General features: G+C 38.6%; 2 protein-coding genes across 4 annotated transcripts; one reads left to right on the top strand and one right to left on the bottom strand.

The window, feature by feature from the left end:
• Positions 1 to 1,879: 1,879 nt before the first annotated feature.
• UTP15 (UTP15 small subunit processome component) lies at positions 1,880 to 11,535 on the bottom strand. Its single transcript, XM_052701277.1, has 12 exons — positions 11,253 to 11,535; positions 10,694 to 10,786; positions 10,424 to 10,608; positions 9,179 to 9,357; positions 8,361 to 8,486; positions 7,914 to 8,049; positions 6,866 to 6,950; positions 4,173 to 4,322; positions 3,894 to 3,995; positions 3,541 to 3,674; positions 2,973 to 3,031; positions 1,880 to 2,478 (listed from the first exon to the last, which is right to left on the bottom strand). Exons 1-12 carry the CDS (start codon positions 11,340 to 11,342, stop codon positions 2,255 to 2,257), a joined length of 1,563 nt encoding a protein of 520 aa, XP_052557237.1. The 5' UTR covers positions 11,343 to 11,535; the 3' UTR covers positions 1,880 to 2,254.
• Positions 11,536 to 11,617: 82 nt separating this feature from the next.
• Positions 11,618 to 19,943, top strand: ANKRA2 (ankyrin repeat family A member 2). Of its 3 annotated transcripts, XM_052701281.1 has the most exons (9): positions 11,619 to 11,928; positions 12,162 to 12,543; positions 14,177 to 14,335; positions 15,724 to 15,789; positions 16,950 to 17,047; positions 17,236 to 17,361; positions 17,887 to 17,953; positions 18,049 to 18,129; positions 19,151 to 19,943. In XM_052701281.1, the coding sequence occupies exons 2-9, from the start codon at positions 12,255 to 12,257 to the stop codon at positions 19,204 to 19,206; spliced, it is 942 nt and encodes a 313-aa protein (XP_052557241.1). In that variant the 5' UTR covers positions 11,619 to 11,928; positions 12,162 to 12,254; the 3' UTR covers positions 19,207 to 19,943. The 3 variants fall into 3 exon arrangements, with proteins under 3 accessions (XP_052557242.1, XP_052557243.1, XP_052557241.1); XM_052701282.1 differs by lacking the exon at positions 17,236 to 17,361 and having other exon boundaries at positions 11,618 to 11,928; XM_052701283.1 differs by lacking the exon at positions 17,887 to 17,953 and having other exon boundaries at positions 11,618 to 11,928.
• Positions 19,944 to 22,600: the final 2,657 nt, after the last annotated feature.

The following is a 22,600-nucleotide window of genomic DNA, read 5'->3' as shown; positions in this document are numbered from 1 at the left end:
TAGTGTTATTGTGTTCTTTGTAGATTTTTTAGTTTCCAGGGAAATAAACAGGAGGCATTAGTTTCAGAGCAACCTATGTATATCTCATGATTATTCAGATTTGAACAACTTGAGTAATTCAATTTAGTAAACTAGCAGCACATACTTTGAAGCACATCTGTTGAAAAAGAAAGGTTTTAACCTTCAGGAAGGCTGAATACTTGAATAGCTCAGCTATTTATTGTAAGTGTCACTACTCAGCACAGGCATCCAGGGAAGAGAGATCAGTGGCTTTTCTGAGAAATGCTTAGTGTTAAGCCTTGGTAAGAGCAACCAACCAACCAGCTCATTCTCCTTTTATCTCCTGCAATTCAGCTGACAAAAGATAGGAAGGTGCAAAATTTACTCTTCTTTTTGAAAACCAATCTATTTCTGGTTATACAGGTATCAAGAAGCATTTTTTTTCTGGCAATTGTCCACATTAAATGGGAGGGAAAGTTATCATGTTTCCTGCTTTCCCCTTTCAAATAACCAGATGAAAAGAAGTAAAAGATGCTATCTGTCTAAAATTTGCTACTCCGGGAAAAAAAAAAGTTAACTATACTTCAAAGCCAAATCAATTCTCAGATGACCTGCAAGTCTAGGAAAACGCTGTCCTCAAGAAATACCCACCTTTCCATACAGGCAGAACTCCTTTTCTAAACAGGAAAACTCATCTAACACTCTTTCCAACTCAATGAACAATTAGTTGTTCTAAACATTTCAGTGAATGACATTTAATCTTCATGCTTCAAAATGTTAGATTCTGTGTTATAAGGTAATGCACTGCTGGGAAAGTAATCGCATTGAAAACCTTAGGTTCACATTTAGGACAAAAATACTCCTGATTGGTGCACCATCAGTGCATTTTATTAAACATCAGCTAACAGAAACCACTGCAAAAAATGCCACCTGAAATAATTTTCTGTCTTCTTTGAAGTTTTACCTTAATATCAAAATTAAGGTAATAACATAAAAACGGTTTCATTGTTGGTGGGAATAACGCCTTATTTTGGCTCCTCTGTAACTTAACAGCATAGGTAACAAAAACTTGTTTCAAAACTTGAAAAAAATCTTACTAAATGAAAAAAATTCCATATTTTTAGTAACAGACAAGAGCAGGATCACAAACAACAGACAGGTTTCACAAGCAGATTAGGTTTCACCTGAACAAATACATCAGAGGGATAGTAAATTCCCAGCAGAATTCATTATACAGTTTGGTACTTTTACTGAAATAGCAGAAAATGGTTGGCCAGCGAGGCAATAACCTACAAAAATTCATTTTAGTAGCATTCTTAGAAATTAAAGTCTGAAATAGCACTTTTTTTTTTTTTTTTATTTTTTCCACCTTTTGAACAGATTTCTTTTTGTAGATTGCACCTCACACCATAGCCAGTTCCCTTGGTATAACCAATTGCAAACCACACAATAAAACAAACTAGTGAAAAAAATCAAACTAACCTGCTAACTTAATGTAACTTCCTCCTGCACACATGATGTCTTATGTCTTCAAAATACTACTAGTAAATCCCAGTAGCCAGGAATATTTATTGGTCAAAGATGAACAATCTTCTACTAGGTTACACCACTAACTACCTTTTGCTGTCAGACATGACATAAACTCCTTTTGAAGGAAATTCATATTGAATAAATTTGTTTTGCACTTTGTGTTCCTTTAGATGCAAGATTTTTCTTCAAATTTAAAATTCAAAAATGTCCATTTCTTCTATTGCACTAAAAAAAAAAAAAAAAAAAAGACTACATGTACTCTTTTGTTTGCTACTTTCTTTGTTTCGTATGAATTTCTGGAAGTTTGATGTGGAGTCAAAGCAGTAAGAAAAAACACAATACAATCAAGTATTATCAAACACACTCTTGGTTTTTATTCCTTGGTCTTCCAAGTACCTGAGGTGTCAGATTAATCTTAAATAAGAATGATTACATGTTCAAATTACACAAATCCGAATTATTTTCTGGTGAATAAAAAGTAAAAATGCTCTTTCAATTGAACAATGATTTAGTACTGGATGCACAAAGCATGCTTTAGAAGTTAAATAGGTTTGGAATGAAATTTTAAAATCCTGTTGTTCGAAAAATATTACATGGAAAATCTTGAACAAGTTCTTCTTCCTATCTTAAGTATCTCAGCCTTTCCAAAATTGCACCCAGGAAGCAAGAACTTCAGCAGACAGTCCAAATAGTTTTTTTGACTTCTTGTTGTGTCAGATGACATTCAGATACTTATGTCCCGGTCCAGAGTCTTTGTAAGGCCATTATTTTCGTTCTCTTCCAGGTAAGTAGCTTTTTTTTCAGTCAAAGTAGCAAATAGTGCATCCATCATTCCTAAAACTTCTAACAGTTCCTCTTGATAGTCAATTTCTCTTCCTATGGCTTCCTGAAGCCTCAAGAACTGTTTATCAACAAGCGCTGACTGTCCAACCACAGGCTGATAGATGTCTGTAAAGAGAAGAGTATTTAGGACCCCTCTATCTAGTAAAAACATAAAAACTACTGGCTACTTAAACAGACATTTAAGGAATTTGGCACCAGCCCAATACCATGTGCAAATAAGACAACTTTGCTGATGTTGTGAAAACAGCATAAATTATTGATGCATACTCACATAAAGTACAAACTAACAGAAAAAGAAGTTTTTGCTATCTCAAATGCTATTTTTATTTCACCTGTAGTCACTTGTACTACGCAAGTATGGAAACATGAAGAATCAAAAAAATTGGGAGATTATGAGAAGCTTCCTATATAATGCAAATTAGGTACTGACTGTGGTCAAAGTTATCCAGCAAAATTTCTTTTCGGGTCATTTTCTTGCCACTGAGTTTATACTTATACACAAGCTTGTAAAAGTTTAGTTTCTTAAAAGCATAACACTTTTCATCTTATATTCAAGCTGGCTGTTGGGCTCTCTTTTTGTGCTGTACTTTTGTACTTACCAGTGATCATCTCTGCAACAGTTATCAGTACTGGAGTAAACCTAGGTTCAATTACACGCCTGTAAAATTAGAACACATCCATATTTTTGTTTTTGTAAAAAGCAAGTTAGAAGCAGTTTTATCATGCTGGCATGCAGACACATTTTTCCCCTTGATGAGAACTCACAGAACTGCCCTCAGGGATACGAGTCAAAAGAGTTACATATGGCATGTAAGCTTCAATTTTCACAAGGGCACTGTGGCTTCAAGGAATGGCAAAAGCCTCAGGTAGATGAAGACGTGAGTTGCATTGAGGAAATGGAAAATAAAGGACTGTGGACAAAATGTCTGCCAAAGGAGCAAGGTAATCTCTCTTTATGGCTCTCCTAGCATCAGCAAAATCATTTTATGCTAATACAAACTATTTCAGTGCTGCAGCTGAAACCCCAGACCTTCACTTTAGAAAGCAGAACGTAATTGAGATTGCAAGTAGAGTTCCAATCATGATGTCCCCTATGGCCTCTGTGGCAAAGGCCATTAAGAAATACAAGTCTCAAGATGTCAGAGAGAACTTAAGGCAAAATAGTACCTTGTCACAAAGGTAAGGAGGAGACTAATTTGCTTCTCATCTCGGCCTGCAAGCGCGCTCCTTAATGTTCCTCTGCGATTTAGTTCCTGCATAACTGCAACCGTAACTTCAGGAGTATAAAGCCTAATGTGTGGCTGGACATACATAGGAAGAGTTTAGTACCAAAGCAGCTTCTGTGTACAGTAAACAGGGGTTGGTATCAACTTGCAAAAAAATGAAAAAAAACATACAAGGAACCCAGACAGATTTGATTCCATGCTAGTCATACATTGAAGTTAGCTTGAGATACAGAAAAATCTACTATAGATGACAACATACAGATTTGCTGAGACAAAAAAATTAAAAAGCCTTACTTCCAGTACAGCATCCAGGGCCTTGGATGACTGAAAGCTCTTAAGCAGCTTGTCATATTTTTTCAAAATACATCTTACAGGCTTACTGATGTAGAAATCCTCCTGGAATTGAAAGACAAGTTCTGAATAATACACATGCACCTATACAATTAGATAGCATAACACAAACATATTACTACAGACAAGCTTCAATGTCTTTGTATCTCCCCGCCCTTCAACTTAACATACGAAACGAGAAATTTTGATTGCTTCAGTAAACATTTGCTCACTACATCCTACCTGTTTTGGCATATAATTTCTTCCTTTCACATAAGTTCTATATGCTGGCTGTCTCTTCTTCTGAGACTTTTCTTTGCTTTCTTCAGGTTTTCTGTGTTTCACATTCAGCACCCCATTGGTCATGCCTACAATTATAGTTTCATCTTCAGGCTAAAATGTAAAAATCACAGAGTTAAGAACCTCATGTTTTATCTGATGATACATGTCTTACTGTTGTGGCAATTAGGTCACGGACTCTGCTGCATTTGCACAGCGAAATCCTTTATTATCTGCATCTATGGACTTTTATACCTATACTAGCTTGACCTGGTAATTTTCCACTATTCTTTGCACCCCAAAGCTGCATATGCAGAGCAAGCAGTTCACAGTCATGTTGGAAATAAACAGTTACAATTCCCTGACAATTGTTGCTAAAGTGTAGGTTCTTTCTCCCCTGTATTCTGGACATGTCCTTAGTTCTCAGCCTTGTCTTCTCACATTGTTTATTTTCCTCAGCAGCCTCTGCCCTTAATAGTCTTGTATTCCCACATACTATCATGTAGATTTCTCAGTTTCTATGCTTAACAATAAAGCTCTAGTCACAATATTATAAGATTACCTAGTTGGAAAGTACCTCTATCAGATCCTACAGTCAAACTCTCTATTCGTAACAGGACCTGCCTCAAAGCTATAATCCTAAGCAATATTAGACATTATTAAGCCTCTAATAAACACCTACAGAGATAGCAACTGACTAGTTAAGCAAGGCTCAAATTTGTTCTAATATCCTTCTTACTTAGGCCTCAAGCAGTGCATCATTTCTAACAGTTTATCTCAAATGGCATGCAGCTTGCCTTGGCTATTACAGACTATACGAACATGTGAACAGTGTCTGTGAGAAAGCTCCTGTAAAGCAGCAGAATTCCCAGAAACAAGTGAAAATTGTTCAAAATATCAGTCATTGGTGCATGTTCTACCTACACACCAAAGGTTTCATTTATTGATGACAAGGGTTATAACTTTCAATGACGCATTAGAGAAAAACTCTTATTTTACATATAAAAAGGTGGGTTCTGACCTTTTAGTACAAAAACATTAAACATGTTCAGCTGAATGCTGGACAGCTGTGATAACATAAAGTAAATAAGAAATTGGGAAGTACTACTAAGAAATAAAAAAATAAGAAGGCTGATATGGCACTAAATAAATTCATGGCATGTCCAAATCTTAAATCCTATGCATATCATATTCTCAGATAGCAGCAGCAAATTTAGAATAGAAGAATCAAAAAACCCTAAGGAAAATAAGAAGTTGGGTCTGACTTAAGGTAGAACTCTACTCCTTAGTAAGGAATTTAGTGAAGGTTAAAACTTTGTACAAGGAGAGGCTGAATAGGCTTATGTAAGAGAAATTATTTGAGTTACACAGAAACTGCATTCTAACCAGCAAATTTTTCATCTAAAAATGTCCATGGAATTTGGGAGAACATTGGGAGATTTATCATACAGTTTTCTTGCTTTCAGTTTTACATAAGCATCTGCTAATGGCTATAGCTGAAAGCAGAATCTAGGACAGACCAACTTTTGGTTTGACCTAACAGAATCAGTTCTATGTTCTCATTCGATCTTATGATTTCCAGGTGTCAACCAGAAACAAAAAATTATGTCTCAAAATATACATACACAGCCACACAAATGCCAAACCACGAGTACTGCACGTGTTTTGCAGCTGCAGCACCAGTCCAAAGCACATGCATTTTGTGGTTGTGTGAAACATACACCCCGTGACAGTCTTCATTCAAAACCCAATTAACTCCAGTTCTCTGAGGAAGAACAAGGTGGGAAATACATGAAGGAAGATCTCTTGACCTCCACAGCTTGTTTACCCTCAGTTTCAGAAAAGCAGGACAATAAAGTAGCAAAGACAGTAAACAATCTTCACTGTCTCTTTTACATAGCTTCCAGAGGCTACATCATGATAAGGCTGATCTAGAAAGCGGTGCCCACCTTCACAATTTTTTGGTTATCCATCAACACTCAAATGCTGCAGAGAAATAAATATCTTTGTTTTCCTTTTCCAAAAGGAAAATACATGTGCCTCAGCAAATGCATTTGTTTATGCTCATCCCCCAGGCCTTTTCCTTTTCCTCAGATGAACCAGGGAGGTGGTGGAGTCTCCTTCTCTGGAGATGTTCAGGACCTGCCTGGATGCCTACCTGTGCGACCTGCTGTAGGGAACCTGCTTTGGCAGGGGGTTGGACTCGATGATCTCTGGAGCTCCCTTCCAACCCCTACAATTCTGTGATTCTGTGAACTTGTATGACAGATTCATCCTATTCTAAATATTTCAAACAACATTTTAACTACTTTTTCAATTTATCATCCCTGTAGAAGAAATACATGAGTCCTGAAAAGCAAACAATGAGTAACACTCTCCTGAAAAATCAGAAGGACTTCCTTACAGACTTCCTCTATGCTACATACAGTTCCTGGTAAACACAAAATTTTGTACAGATCTCATCAAGTAACACCTGGGATATTAACCTATTATATTTAATACCCTTTCATGCAATCTTACTCAGAAGAAATACATTCACTGATCCTAGTTCTCAAGTACAGTGTTATTGTGAAACACCTAAGAGCAATGAAAGCAAAATGAAACCACTTCAGTAACTTAGCTGTTATCAATAATTAAACAGTTTCTGAAGCACTTACCGACAGTGCAAGACTAAGGATGGATGTTGCATAGTTGAAGCTGTGGACTACTTTGTAGGAAGTTGTACTGTAGATCTTCACATGCCTGCATAAAGTAGTGATGATTAAAAAATTTGTTTTTAAGGCTTTACTGATGAAAATTCTGTTTTTACATTCTCACCTTTTAGGTAATCATTTCAGAAGACTGAATACATAAACAAAGCTTTTTTCCCATTACCTGGAAGCATCTTAGCTTTTACCTCTTCTGCAGTGACAGAAAGTCTCAAAAAAAAAATAAAATAAAATCCAGAAAAGATAAGAAAGTTTTATCTTTACGCCAAAAGATGAAAACAACACAAGGACAGAAAAACAAACTGAAGGCAGATGTAGCTGCAATCCGACTTCAGTAATGTTTATTACAAAACATTAGGACAGCATTTCCTCCAAACTGTTCTTAAGCTTTAAATGGAGGATTTATTGACAATTTCTGGAAGTAAGTTCATGCATATTCTTGCATCCTGCTGCCCTTTAGTGATTTGACTGACGGTGAGAAGAAATTCACAAGTTGGGAAAAAACAATGATCCTGAAACAAGTATGAGCTCTGCTGTTAGGAGCACTGTATGACAAATATCTACATGGCTGGTGTGATCCTTCACACCTCATGCTTCACGACTGATGGCTTGAGGAAACCCACTGCACTCCCTGCTGTAGTTCCTGGAGAAGCAAGCTAACAGACCACTGTCATTTCAGACCACTTCATATTTCTGATATGTCAGGGACAACCAGTTGAGTATCTGAAATCAGCAATAGAATTTAAAAAACAAAAACAAAAAAACAGCCTTACAAAGAAGAACACAAGGCACCTCTGCACCACCTTGAGTACACTCCTACTGACAATCTCATTTCAAGGGAGACACAATATATGTTTTTAAACAAATTACACCCCTAAAAGCTAAAAGGGTTTAAGCTTAAACATGTACACAGCTTCAGGCTGATGTAGAATTCCTTCCAAAGGAAAAAAAAAGTCTAAAACATTTAAATCACAAAAAAGTCACAAAACATACTAACCTGTCCAGGGATCCTGACAGTAACCTTTGTCCAGAGCTGTTCAGGCACAAGCAAGTTACGGTCTTATGATGATTTTTAAGTGAAACTAGTAATTGTCCACCCTTCAGTACATCCCAGACTTTGACATATCGACCTCCTATGAGAAAGAAGAACACAGAAGAGCTGGGCGGACACACAGAAATTTATGCTTGTCTGAAGTTTTCACACAGTGATACAGTGCCACCTTTGCAGCACAGAGGTTTCTGCACCTACTCACCCTCCCAGTCTGTTCCTGACTACCTTCTGGGACAAGACATGTTACTGTCTGCCTTTTTTTTTTTTTTTTTTTTTTTTTAAGGTCATTCTGCAGACATAACTGAATGATTCAACATACTCTCTACAAAAAGGATTTATATGCCACTGGATCATAAGACCCCTCATGCAACAGCAAGAAGAGAATAAAAGTACCTGCAGACACTAGAAGACCTCCAGAAGGGAAGAGAAGCACACTCTCCACAGGATGGCCATGTTCTATCGTCATGACACTGCTCTTTGTTCGTGCATCAAATACCTTCACAGTGTGATCATAGGAACCTGAAACAACACCATAGCTGGTTTCAGTTACATAATTTCAATTACTTCAGGAACTAAAACAGCCACATGCTACAATTTAAAGGAGTTCCTGCCAAATGGAAACAGCTTTAAACCATGTACATAAAAATTCTAGTGGTTCACTCAAGTTAATATACCAGAAAAACTGCTGAAACCTAGCACCTTGTGACCTCTAAAGTCAGAAAAATCTAGATTTTTTCGTACTACTTTAATTTACAGTTTCAGTACAAATTAATGAAAAGTTGCTGGTATGAAAACCAAAAGCATCTGATTTTAAATACTTCTCATACGACTTTGTCATTTCTGAGTCTGCAAGTTTTAAGGTGTACAAACCACAGTGGAACTAGTGTTATTCTGAAACATCACAAAACACCAGATTCAGTGAAAGCACACATTCACAGCTTTTCTTAAACTTTCAAAAGCAAGTCAGAACGGTCCCATTAACCTTAGCAGGGTATAACAAGATGTTTAACAGTTACAGTTCCCCTACAAACATCAATATTTGGCTTGAAAAGCAAGCAAAAGAAAAACAACACATTAGGCCCCGAGCTGGAAAACACATTCTTCACGTTTAAAATAAAATAAACATGATGCTACTGTTATGTATTAAAAGCTTCCTGCGTTTAAATTCTGTTCTAGCCAGAAGAAACATATATGAAAAAAGAAAACCAAACCTGTTATAAAGACATCTCCATTCAGTTTACTTGCACAGCCACATCTCACATAGTCAGTATGCTCACTGTAGGACACTATTTCTGCAGCACTCGGAATATCCCACAGCCTCGAGGAATAATCATCACCACCAGAAAATATTCGGTACTTATCAGACAGGAAGCCCACCACGTGAACAGCTCTAGAAACCAAAGTCCAGAACATCCAAAGTTAAAATATTCTGTCATTTCCATAACACTGCATCAAAAGCTTGTTAAAGGAAGGCATTCTCTCTAGCCTGGAAGCACAAAACATTTGCTACTGGAAGCTACAGACCCTCACTTCAGAAGTTAAGAACAGTTTAGGTTTTATAGTTTCAGTCAGGAAAGGATCTTTCGTCTTGGATCACAGCAGATGCACATGAAAAGTTTTAGAGGACTACCGTCTGCTTGCTCAAGAGATGTAAATCCTATATTTGTTACTTAGAGGCCTGTGAGCTAGCTTAATCCTTTAGACCACATTTACAATATTGAGCTTTAAGTAAGACAAGGTTGGACACTTCGTGGCCCTTAAAATCACTACTGGAATTACTAATATAACAACAGAGAATGATTTCAACAAATAAAACAGGTTAACCTAACTATAATAAAATTTATGATACCTAAGAGTCACAACATAAAGTAATACCTTATCTAAAAGCAGAGAGCTCAAATGGAAATACAGTCTCAAGTGCTCTGTGGGTACTCTCCTGAGGGAGGATGATTGTTGCTTTCCATAAAGATAAGTCACTCACAGGTCTTGAAAGGGTAGCAATTTGTCAAATCAAAGTATTACCACTCTTTTCTATCTGGAACATTGGAACTCCTCTTCCAAATTTTTCCCCACCCAGATGTGTTGGTTTTTGTTTTTTTTTTTTTGCTGTTTTGTTTTTAAGTGAAAAAGGTGCATTTTTTATAACTGTTCCTCCTAGCAACAAATAAAATTTGTCTGTCGGCACATGCAGGCATGAGACTACATCTATGCAACACATTAACAGACATCTCCCTGAATTAGAGTACATACTTATTCTTCCATGTACTCAAGTCATACTTAGAATGAAAAACAATGCTGTCACTGCAATTCATAACTTGATTTTAAAATCTATTTTTTGGTAATACGTGCAACAGTTGCAAGCATCTGATTAATAGTACTCAGATTTTTAGCAACGTGCAAAGCAGACGTATGTAAACACACAAAATAAATTTATACATGCAAAGAGCAAGACTTACTTTGTATGACCATCAAATTGTCTCAGGGGTGCCCTTCCACTAATATCAAAGAGGCGAATGCTGCCTTCCTCGCTGCCAGCAACAAGCAATTTTCCATCATCCCTGTATGTGGCACAATAGGCGGCATCTTTGAAGCGAGAAAATGTCTTAATTGGTTCCTGAGAATAGCGTCCATAAATGTGGACCTAGCAAAACAAGAAGACATTATCTTCACACAAGGGGCATCGGTTGAAAAGAAGCAACATAGCAACCTTACAGACAGCCACTCACCCTCGAGGACGCTGTGACAGCGTAGTTATACGGAGGAACTGGAGAGAAGTCTATTTTATTTATTGCACCAAACTCCTTAATCTGAACAGGTGTCTAAAAGAGTCAAAATAAAGACAATTAAATACACATCGGCACACCATCAAAAATGACAACAGTGTAAAGAAATCTCTTCTTGCCGCTGAGCTTAAAATGCAATTGGGAACAAAATTATCTCTGAAGCACCATCCTATTTTTCCCTAGGCTGTTTCTGCTCTCGTGCTCTTCACACATTATAACCGATCCATTAATTACACACTTTGTCTGAAAGGGAAAAAAAAAAGAGTTCTATTCACTCCCAGTACTCCGCTTATTCCAACAGAAGCAGTAAGAAATACTTTAGGACAGCCAGGACTCCCGCAGCCCAGCCCGTGATACAGACTGCCCCAGCCGCGCAAGGAGGCGCCGAGTTCCCTTACGCCACGAGCGCGGCCCGGCCAGCACGCGGGGCAGGTGGAGCCAGCTGCAGCCCCGCGCTGACGGAACGCGACCGGCGCTGCCCCAGCTCCAGGGCCCTTCCCACCTTGTACCCCCTCCAGTACAGCGTGTCTTGCGTGATCTTCTCCCCGAGCTTCGGCACCGCCGGGATCGCGACGGGTTTGTAGGATGCCATGACTGAGCAGAAGGAGGAGCCGGGAGGTCTCCGAGCGTAAGGCCGAGGTGCTGCGGAGGAGCGATGCGCGCCGGGAGATGTGGGACGCGCCGGGAGATGTAGGGCGCGCCGCCTCACAGCGCAAGGAGCAGGCCGCGCCGCGCCGCCATGCCTAGCCTCGCAACGCCTCGCGGACAGGCAGCACTTCGGCGGGAGACTGCGTCATCGGCGGGCGCCGCCACCTGGCCAATCGCAACGCTGTGAGGCGGAAGTGACGTCTTATCCCCACCCAATGAGGCGGAAGTGATGCCTCACCGCCTTGGGGGCGGTAAGACGCCGCTTTCTCCTCATCGCGGGAGGCTGCGCGGGGAGCACGGCCTCGGCCTTGCTGGGGTCCTGTCGCAGCTTTCCTCGAGGCCTTCCTCCGGCTGCTTCCCTGCCGAAAGGGGCCCGTCGTCTCCTGGGGCGTGCGCTGGGGCGCCCTTGTTTCTGTACGGTTCGCTTCGGTGGTGTATCGTGAAGGAGCAGAGTCGTTTGTGTTCTCCTTCAGGTCTAGCGCTGAGAAGAAAAAACCTGGTTCACCGCTCGACGCCTTTCTTTGCTTAGGGTGAGTAAGGGTGGATGCGTTTTGTTCTTTGCCCTTTTTGTCTTGTTTTTGTTACAGACAGACTGACATCTAAATCCAGCTGGAACATCCACTTGGTCAAAAGCTCTTGGGTGTAGTAACGTTGGGATTTCTAAACGATTTAACTACCTAAAGCAAAGATAAATCTAAGCGATGCGCGCACAATGTATTTTTGTGTGTCACTTCACCAGTATCTTATCTGTGTTTGACTGCAGGTAGGATCTCCTTGGAGCTTGGCTGACCAGGGCTGCTTTTGGCTGGAAACCATGAGGAAATACTTTCCATAAAAGTGTCACGCAACCAAAGCCATGGCATCTTCAGCTAACTTAGACACTGGGGCCCAGCTAATTGTGGAAGAGTGTACCACTAGTTACAGCCTTCCACCCATGCCAGACATCAAGGTGGAGCACCAGCTTGACTCCAGCACAGAGGAGGGCCCATCCCAGAGTGTGGCCATGGGCATGAAGTTCATTTTACCCAATAGATTTGATATGAACGTCTGCTCACGATTTGTGAAGTCTCTGAATGAGGAGGACAGTAAAAATATTCAAGACCAAGTTAACTCTGACCTGGAAGTGGCATCTGTCCTGTTTAAAGGTTGAACTTTTATGGTAGAAGTTGTTATGTCCAGACTGTCTCATCATGCTCTGTTTTTTAAAAAGCCTGTGCCATGTATGTGTGTTAATCAGTAATAGTTTCTAAGGTATTTTTTGCTAGCATTTTTTTTATAAGCTTGATGGTTTATTACTGTATAATTCATTTCCCCCAGGATTTTTTATGTCGCACTTTTAGCTTTGTTGGTTTGGTTTTTTAATCAAAAAAGTTGAAGAAGTAACAGCACAAAAAGCTTTTAATTCATAAAGAGCTGATGCGGATTTTAAAAACAAGGTTATTTCTGGTAGCAAGATGAAAGTCTAAGATGAGCTATACCATGTTGAATGTATATGTCTTTAGAAAACCTTACTTTTATCTTTCCACTATTACAATGACAGAGTAACGTCAGTCATGCAGTTGACTTTGTCATACCCATACAGCTGTATAAAGCTTGTAGTCACTGCAGTGATCATCTTGCTGATTCAGTTTGAAAGTGAATGCTTCTGCTGTTCTATAAATTGTTCCCTGCAGCTGTTCTCTAACCACTTCTGTCCAGCTTCATAAGAATTGATCTGTGCTCTTTAACGACAGAGCGTATTGATGAGAAAAATAATTTTTAAGAATTCTGTTTACCCTTAAAAAGTGTGCTTTTTTTCAGTGTTTGATTCAGTATTCTGGACTCTGAGTAGTTTGTCATGTCATTATGTTTAATTTTACACTTTTTCTATAACGAATACACAGACCTATTATGGGTTTCCATGATTTCACTGTGTTTAAAGGCCCTGAATGCTTTCTAGTGGAGCTGCAGACTTGTACGAGAAATTTAGACCCATCAGAAGTAGGGTTGTTTTTCTTAGATAACAACTGTGAATCTTTTAAAAATAGTCCTGCAGATCCAGGGTCAAAAATCACTTAATTTGATAACTTCTGCTGCAGCTGCTTGGCAAACAAAGTGGAATTTTGAATGTATCCTGTTACCCTATTCTTACTGGCTCTCTTATGAAATTTGTACTTGGATTTATGACCACAAGGTTCTCCATACAGTGAATTCTGTGTGCATGTCGATTAGTTTCCTGTCACTAATTACTAATTATAAAGAGTTTAACCCTTTAATAATTGGCTTCACAGCCACTTTTGTTGCATTTTCTCTAAGCTAGTTTGGAATATATCTATTCCTCATGGATAAACACTTATAAGACATCAGTAATGCAGATATTTTATCTGACAGGAGTGGAAGAAGTCTTGGTGAAGACTCTTAGTTGCTACAATATTCGCATTGTATTCTTTGCACTGGAGAGTGCTAGTGAGTGTACTGAATGCCAAGGAGTACCTGATAAATCCATGCCAGATATGTTGGAGATCTAGGCAGAGAGTTTCCTCACTTAGACAGCAAATTGTCTCTGGTGACATGCCATACTTAAATGTGGGATACTAGCACTGTTTTATGTTTTATATTGAAAACAGCTCTTTGTTCAACGCACATAGTACACAGTAGAAAAAGCACATGCTACATAGATCATGTAGTGTGTGTTTGAAAGATCTTACTGTGTTGGTGCTTTCTAACTTGATCAGAATCTGTGGCTTTGATTTAATTCTCTTCCTGGTACTAAAATTATGTCTGTTTTCTCTAATGCAGCTGAATGCAACATCCGTACTTCTCCTTCACCTGGTATCCAAGTAAGACATGTTTATACTCCATCAACTACTAAGCATTTCTCACCAATAAAACAGTCAACTACCCTAACTAACAAACATAGGGGAAACGAAGTCTCTACAACACCTCTGCTTGTAAACTGTAAGTATCCTTCTGCCCTTCAGCTAATAATTCTGTTGTGAACTGCAAGTTCACTCGGCTTGCCGAGTTTTTTCCTTTTTTGTTTTTTCCCACTTTAATAGACTTTAGTGTAGGAAGAAAACATTGTTTGATGTCACAGTGTTCCAGCCTGTTTTGAGTGCATAACTGAAGTGCTTTTTCCAGAAAATGGTCCAGTTCTTGATTTGAAAAGCAGAGACAGTGATTTTTCCGATCCTCTTGGAGCTTTAAGCTTTTGTGCCTGATTTTCAGATTATTTTCAGATTATTTATTTTATTTAATTATTTTCAGAACTTATGAAGCTTAATTGCTTCAGACTGCTGCAAACATCATAGTTATCATGCATCTTGAAAATCAAGAAGACACTATTATTCAAGGGTTTTTTTAATGCTTAGTTTCAGGCTTTTTCTCTATAGCCAACTTCTTTAAGATTTACTTTACCTCTTATGAACTACTGTCTTTTTAAATTACTTTTAAATCTTCATTGTGCATCCTTAAACTGAGTAAGGCCCAATTTAAATAAATTGGGAAAAGTAGATCTTGACATAGACCTCAGCCTGGCTAAAACAGGTAGTCTGTCAGAAAAAGAAATCAAGATTTCATGCACTGATCAGAGAGGAAAAAAAAAAAAAAAGACATGGTATATTTACATATTATGTAATTGTTAGCTGATTTTCTTATTGTGTAGACCTGAGATCATTTATTGTGTATATTTCTTCCTGAGCATCTTTCAGATTTGCCCCAGGTTGTGATTGTCAGAACCATGCCCTTGTGCAGTATTTACTATGGGATCAAAGAGTTCTCTTTCATAACTCCTTAAAGAGTTCTGCTGTCTTTATGGCTTGGCACTTTTGATTAAAAACAAAAAAACTCACCACTTTATTCTTCCTTGGTAGGTGTCATGTTGTACGGAGTTCTGTAATGTCTGCTCTGTCCCACCTGGTAGCGAATAAGAGTCATGTTTGGGTTTTCCAGATATTTTGTGGTCTCTTCACACAATAAATGTCATTTGTAAATTAAACAATCGTAAAATATCAAAATAAGTTTGTTTCAATTTGATAAATGTTCTTAATATGCTCTGGGGTTGCTGACCAAAAATGGGAAAGGGTAGCACATTGCCTTCTGAGAAGTCAATGTAAAGAACCTTTTACCATAATTTCTACATTAATTAAAAAACTATGGAAACTTATGAAATTCTTTGGAAAGGTCTCACATTTTATGATAATGATTCAGAGTAAAAGGTGATATATATCTACAGTGTCATGACTGGACTCTGTATAGTTCAAGCCAATGGATGTTCTATGCCCACCTCCAAACATCAGAATGAAAACTGATGTCTGTATCACCTCTTCTTGCTTTCTTTTCTGCAGCTTTATCAGTTCACCAGCTGGCTGCTCAGGGAGAAATGTTGTATCTGGCCACACGTATTGAACAGGGTGAGTCTGAGGAAAAGTTAAATACCTCCCTCTTTATCTCGTGCACTTATATCCTGCTACACTCAGCTTTTTCTCAGAAGATGCATTAAAGAGATCTCCAAATCTGATACTATTGAGAGTCCCTTCCAACTTTTGACTTTCGAGATACCTGTTCTTTGCAGGTGAACTGTTGTTTTCTATGACTCTCGTTTCACTCAGTGCTTTGATTTGCATTTAAAATGAAACATTAACATTGATGGAAGTTGAGAAATCTGTTATTTTCCTTGCTTCCGGTACCGTGGGTGATCTGTAAACTTTTAAGAGAATGTTAGTTCTATCAAAAGAGGTGCAGTTGGCTTGGTTTTCTTGATTTGTGTTGTTGTTATTTATCATTTAAATGCATACTGTTAATTGAAGCTTTCTGATTCTATTTAATTGATCAACAGTAGGGAACTGTATGTTGGGAATTTAAGCTATGGATCAAGCTTGCTATATAAGAGCACTCATTCCAAGTTGTACTGTATTCTTCAGCATGATAGTTGTGTCTGTAGTACATACAGAAAATTTCAACCTTTATATCTGTATTACATTGAATTGAGTATTGTTCACAACGTATGTTTACTCTGTTATTCATTACCAGGCTTGTTTTCAGTCCTTCTGTTAAAACTTTCACAGAAAGCAAGAAGTGAATATCTGAGTGTGTTTACCTTCTCAGTGTGTTGTCTATCTGGAGGTCAAATTGTTTTTTGAATTGTTAGTAATCAATAAAAATGCTTATTGTGGTGCTACAGTAAGAATGAAAATTTAAAGGATTTAAATCCAACTAATTCAAATGGCTACTTAAGAAGCTTCTTTACTTTTCAAACAGGACTTCTCTCCAAATACGAAACCCATATTAGAGGCAACTTAAAATTTTTTTCTGAGTAAAAACAGAGCTGGGTTTATAGAACCTAAAAACAAAAACTCAGCTACTAAATTTTACTTTAGTCTTTTTTTTTTTTTTCCCCTTGGACAAGGATATTTTCATCACCACTGTTATAGAAATTTATTTTTAAAGTTAAAATTTGAGTGACTTTAGAACATGCTCCTACCTCAGTTCATTCACAATGGGTATGACTAAGCATTCATTCTACCATATATTATGAAAGGGATTAATAAGTGGTATATTTTGCTTTGAACAGAAAATGTAATCAATCATAAGGATGAAGAAGGATTTACCCCTCTGATGTGGGCTGCAGCTCATGGGCAGATAGCAGTGGTGGAATTTCTCCTCCAGAATGTAAGGAAAAAGAGCACACTTCATTTTAAATTTCTTGATTTACTTTGTAGTTTATTTTCCCAAAGTTTTGTCAGTTTCGCTATATATTTAAAACTTGTAAAGTTCTCTGTAAAATCTCACTTCAAAACAAATTGGTTAGCTTTCTTTCTTTTTTTTTTTTTTCCTTTTTTTTTTCCCCATTACTTCAGGGTGCGGATCCTCAGATTTTGGGGAAAGGGCGAGAAAGTGCCCTCTCACTGGCTTGCAGCAAAGGGTACACAGATATTGTGAAAATGCTGCTCGACTGTGGAGTTGATGTCAATGAGTATGACTGGGTAAGTCTCTAGCTTGAATTTACGTCAGTGTATGCCTGGTCAGAACTTTGAAGCAGAGCATTGGCTTGGATTTTAAAACTGTTCTCCCAAACTTACACAGGATGTTCTTTGATAACATAAAAGTTGGTGCTGCTAATTCTGACTTACTGGTAAAAAAGAAAATGAAACTAATGCTGAGTCTGATTAGAGGTGTGAGAGTATAATGTCACTGTTAGCTGAAAAAAGGTGGAAGTTTTAGAGAACTAAAACTGATAACCTGATTTTTGTGTAAAACTCATGAAGTCTTGTTCTGGTATCATAGAATGGCCTGGGTTGAAAAGGACTCAAAGATCATCTAGTTTCAGCCTCCCTGCTGTGGGCAGGGTTGCAGCCACTAGACCAGACTGCCCAGAGCCACATCCAGCCTGGCCCTAAATGCATCCAGGGATGAATGTGTGATATATGGAACTATACTGGTATGCTAAGGACTTAAAATTCCAGGCCACTCAATTGCTAAGTGTCTAAGGCTCTTTACTGCTTTTGCAGAATGGAGGTACGCCTCTACTGTATGCAGTGCATGGGAACCATGTGAAATGTGTAAAAATTCTTCTTGGTAAGCAGCCTATCCAAAATGAATTACTGACTGGATGTGTTACCAGTTCTTACTGTCAAAAATCTGACTTGGTTTTCTTTTCGTGTTTTGCATAGAAAGTGGTGCTGATCCAACTATCGAAACAGATGCTGGCTATAATTCCATGGATTTGGCTGTAGCCTTGGGCTATCGGAGTGGTAGGTATTGCAAATGTACATTCCTTAATTTTTGGTTTTGCTGCTCCTTGCTCATGCAGCTGCAGTAGTGGCCTAATAGAGTTTTATCAGTTAGAAAGCTGAAAGAAAATCCCTATTCTCAAAGCCTTAACACACCTAAATATATCAGCATAAAATTAGTACTTTTCCTTATTGCTTCAGAAAGCCAAGTCCCTGATGAGAGAAAATGGCACTAGTGTGAATCTACATCTGTGGGCATGTATAAGGGAGTGTGTAGGTCCGTTGCAGTCATAATCCAGTCAGGGAGAGATGAGCTGCTCCCCAGCCATGTGCAAGGACTGTGAGTTGTACTGGGCAATAATAACAGTGCATCCAGCCCTTCCAAACCACTCAACCCAGTGCAGCGTTTCATTGGAGTGTGATGCAGTTGGCAAAACTTCTTGCTTGTACTAGCTCTGGTTTGCCTTGAAGGCAGACATAAAGAATGAAGAGATTAATGAAGTAGGCTACCCTATTTGGCTCTGGAAGACAAAGAGGCAAAGATTGGATTCTTCACAGATTTATTTTTTTTTCCCCTCGTGATGCCTTCAGTTTGAAAGCTGTGAAGTACCTGTTGTTACACAATCTGGAACTGAATCTAAAATAAGCCAGAACTGCACACGTTGCTCTTCCAAACAGAGTCCTAATACACATGTGGGGGCCAGTAACTTCAGAGGTATTTAGATGTAGGGCTCCTTCAAGATTTCAATCTCAAAATGCTTAAGAGATATAGTTTCTAATAAGCCATTTATACATTTTGAGATTTGCTTGGCATATGTTTTTCATATTCAAACCAGAGAACAGATCATCATCCCCATCTGCCTTCAAACTATCTATGTCGTTTTTGATGATATGAGGTGCTTCTTTTCTGAAGGAATGTAAACTGCCTTCTCAGAGTGAATTAATTCCTGCCTGTCAGTATCTGCCAGAAAAAACAGTACAGACCTTAAAGACTTGAAAAAACATTGAACCCTGATTAACCCAAATCATTTCTTGGCTTTAGTTCAACAGGTTATTGAGTCTCATTTATTAAAGCTACTTCAAAGTATCAAGGAATAACAGCTGGTTCTTTCGTGGCTGTCAGTTGTCGTCTTCGAGGTTTTGACTCCATTTTAGCCCCGTAATCACTGAAAAGAGGTGTTTGTTTTGTAAGTTTACCTCAGTTCAGCTATTTACTGGTTTTACTTAAGCCAGGCATGTCCAACCTGTGGCCTGCCCCCTGCCCCAGACCATCATGTCAGTGGCTCTGTCAAACAGTATTACTGTGCTCTATGTATCGGTTGTAATCTCCCAGAAAATAAATAGGATACATTACTTTTGAAACAGTCTACGTATTTGCATCCCAAAATAATTCTTATTCACCCAGTTTGACCCAGACAAACCAACAGGTTGGACACGCATGACTTAAGCTTTTAAATATGCTTTCTCTTTCATAGAAAAATGTGATGTCATCCTTTTCTTAAATGTATTTATATAACCTTGAAAGAAAAGGTCTGTTCTCAAGCATGAAAAACTGAATAAAATCTGTTTTCACCCTGTAAGTGTTCACGTAGTGCACTGGACAGCACAGTGCCAAGAGTTCTCCTTGTTCCTGTCATTGATCCATATTCACAGGAAGATGATTGTTTAGATATTGAGGTATGTCACCATAGAAAAAAGACTTTTTTACTTTTAGTAGTATCCAAATGTGTGCCATGTGTGATTGTTCTCAAGATCTTCAGCTATTATTATTGTGTCAACTATTGTCTTTGTATGATTTTTTTAAGAAGTTAATAAATTTAATGACCTTGGTGGTAGTTTTGATTCCTGGGGGATTTATTTTCATATCCTGCCTTCTTGTATTCATGGAACAGCTGGACCGAAGTGTTCTTCATATTAACTTCCCTGGTATAAGGAAGTCCAAGTGCAGAATATTTAGCTCCTAAGTATCCTCCCTGCACTGGCTGAGCAGAAGATATCAACAGTGTGGGTAAAGAAGCCAGAACCTACTGCAGTCCAGCTGCCTTCAGCTGATGTGTGGCACTTTCCTTATCCTGATGTAGCTGCTTGAGCTAGAACAAACAGCATTATGGATTTGAACAGTTGAAAAAGTAGGTAATGTTAAATGATTTCCTGAGACCCCACACTTAGAACTACGCTAGAGGGATGAATGCCTTCTATTTTTACACATATAATGAAAAAAAATTTTTAAACAGACTTCAGAAGTTTGTTTTCCAAGCACTTAGTAATTGTGTCCACTAGAGGTCTGTCACCTGTACGCACGAATGCACCTCTGAGCCCCTCCTTTCTCTCTCAGTCAATTGGTAATAAATCAGATTTAAAATTTGACTTCCAGAAGCAGCTCAAAAAAACATCAGTGGATCCAGGTAATTTACTAACTGTATTTCTGGCATTGTTTAATTTTTCTATTTGAAACTCATTCCATACACAAATGGAAACCATACTATTTACAGCACTGTGATCCCAAGCAAAGTACTGGAAGGCAGAGGATCATCAAGCTAGGTTCTTTGGGACTAAACTCCCCCAAAAAAATATTCCAAGTGCTGGCTTTGTTATTTCAACACATTCCCTAGGGGCCAGTATTGGAGCCAATCCTGATCAGTATCTTGACAATTTGGATGAGGGAATGGAGTGCATCCCCACTATGTCACTTCCACTAAGCTGAGCGGAAGCGTCAATCTGCCTGAGAGTAGGAAGGCCCTACAAAGGGATCTGCAATGATGGGCTGAAGCCAACAGAATGAAGTTAAGACCAAGTGTTGCACAAACTCTTCCCGTGGAAGATTTTTTTCTGGGGGGGAGAGGGGGGGAGGGAGCACACAAGTCCACAAGTCTTACAGAGAGTGGGTGAAGAAACAGAGGAGAAGATTCAGAGGAGACATTATTGCTCTCTACAGTGACCCAGTTGTGGTTGTGGCGAGGTGGAGGTCGGTCTCTTCTCCCAGGTTACATTGGTAGAACAGTGACAGACTTAACAGCCTTAAATTGCATCTGTGGAGATTCGGGTTGGACATTAGGGAAAATTCTCTGAAGGAGAAACAAGGTACTGGAACAGGCTGCCCAGAGAGGTGGTGGAGTCAGCATCCATGGAGGTGTGTAAGGAAAGGGTAGCTTTGTACTCAGGGACATGGCTTGGCATCTGTGGCAGGTGGATGGTTGGACAGGAGGGTCTTAGAGGCCTTTTCCAACCTTGATGATTTTATGATGACTGAATATACAGTAGGAGAAAACGTAGGGAAAACAACGTGGATTAATTCGTGGCCTAGCTTCTCTTCGTAGTGAGACTTGTATGGTGTACACAAGATGTATATGAGGTCAGAATTAACCTCTGAATTGTGTTTTTTTTTGTGAGAGCCAATCAGGAGGTCCATTTATTTCCTAAAGCTGAAATTTAAAATGTAAAGAAACATTTAAAGAAAATTTTGAAGCAAGAAAATGCAACTGGTGGTGGAAGTGTTGGTGAAACCTCTGCTACACGTGTACTCTTCCCTTTTCTATGTAGGGTTGGTAGCAGTTCTATCGTATTATGCTTCAAAGTATGATTTAACCAAATTAAATCTGATGTGGTTTGAAAGCAAAGAGAAAGATTGTTTCGTAATTGAAATCTAGAAGGAAAAAAAAATTAATAGGTTGCTCTGAAAGCAACATGTCCACAGAACTACAACAAAGAGAACAGTAACACTATCACGCAGTAAATTCTCAGCTATAAAACACTACTTTTTAACTAGTCACCACCATGAGCTATGCATTTTCATCAGTGACAAACAAGAGGCTCCATACTGTGCTCACAAAAATGTGCACCAGTGGAGGCGACCACTGTCACTGTCATCACACACCACCCACATCTCACTGTGCTCCCATCCACTGTTTGATCTCCAGAAACATTCACTAAGTGTCAATGAATGTCAGTGGGTGCCAGTTTTTCTGCATGGGAGAATTCAATTCTGCACCTTTGCTTCGGACACCAACATAATAAAATAGGAGGCATTACTTTTGGAGCAGCCTTGCCATACCAGTAATTCTAAAATAATATGAAGTGGCAGTTACTGCAAAGTTGCGTGTTGGAAACACTGAGATTTAATGGTCTGTGTAAAAATAAACGTTGAACTTCCATATTTGTTGAGATGATAAAATGCAAACTATTTCTTATAGTATCATAACTCAGCCTATTTCTAAGACATCCTTTGTAAAATCGTGGTATTTAGTACTTAAGTATCCGTAAGGAATAAAACTTCCTTCTTCATCATTTGTGTTAAGCGAAAGTAGTTGTTCTAGATGATGAACATTCAATACCTGCTTGGTATTTTGCCTTAACCTTCAGTCCACATTGAGTTTATATGAAATAGATTGACTAATAGTTATCTATTACTTGAAAATGTATCCTAGAAATTTTTTTTTTCCACATAAGATGGAAAAATAGAGGAATGTGGATTAAGATAGTAAAATATAAATTT

This window comes from Tympanuchus pallidicinctus, unplaced genomic scaffold (genome assembly GCF_026119805.1).
Source record: "Tympanuchus pallidicinctus isolate F22 unplaced genomic scaffold, pur_lepc_1.0 scaffold4, whole genome shotgun sequence".
Taxonomy (NCBI): domain Eukaryota; kingdom Metazoa; phylum Chordata; class Aves; order Galliformes; family Phasianidae; genus Tympanuchus; species Tympanuchus pallidicinctus.
Note: the sequence above shows the minus strand (reverse complement) of the source record. Positions and strands in the feature narration are given on the sequence as shown.

What these genes read in the sequence shown, in the direction of transcription:
- UTP15 (XM_052701277.1), bottom strand. Translation starts at nt 11,342, where the DNA reads ATGGCATCCTACAAACCCGTCGCGATCCCGGCGGTGCCGAAGCTCGGG. An exon ending in TGGAGATGTCTTTATAACAG is followed by an intron (nt 8,487 to 9,178) that starts GTTTGGTTTTCT and finishes GTGTTGTTTCAG; the next exon opens with GTTCCTATGATCACACTGTG. An exon ending in TGTTGCAGAGATGATCACTG is followed by an intron (nt 2,479 to 2,972) that starts GTAAGTACAAAA and finishes TTCTCTTTACAG; the next exon opens with ACATCTATCAGCCTGTGGTT.
- ANKRA2 (XM_052701281.1), top strand. Translation starts at nt 12,255, where the DNA reads ATGGCATCTTCAGCTAACTTAGACACTGGGGCCCAGCTAATTGTGGAA. An exon ending in GGCCACACGTATTGAACAGG is followed by an intron (nt 15,790 to 16,949) that starts GTGAGTCTGAGG and finishes TGCTTTGAACAG; the next exon opens with AAAATGTAATCAATCATAAG. An exon ending in ATGTGTAAAAATTCTTCTTG is followed by an intron (nt 17,954 to 18,048) that starts GTAAGCAGCCTA and finishes TGTTTTGCATAG; the next exon opens with AAAGTGGTGCTGATCCAACT.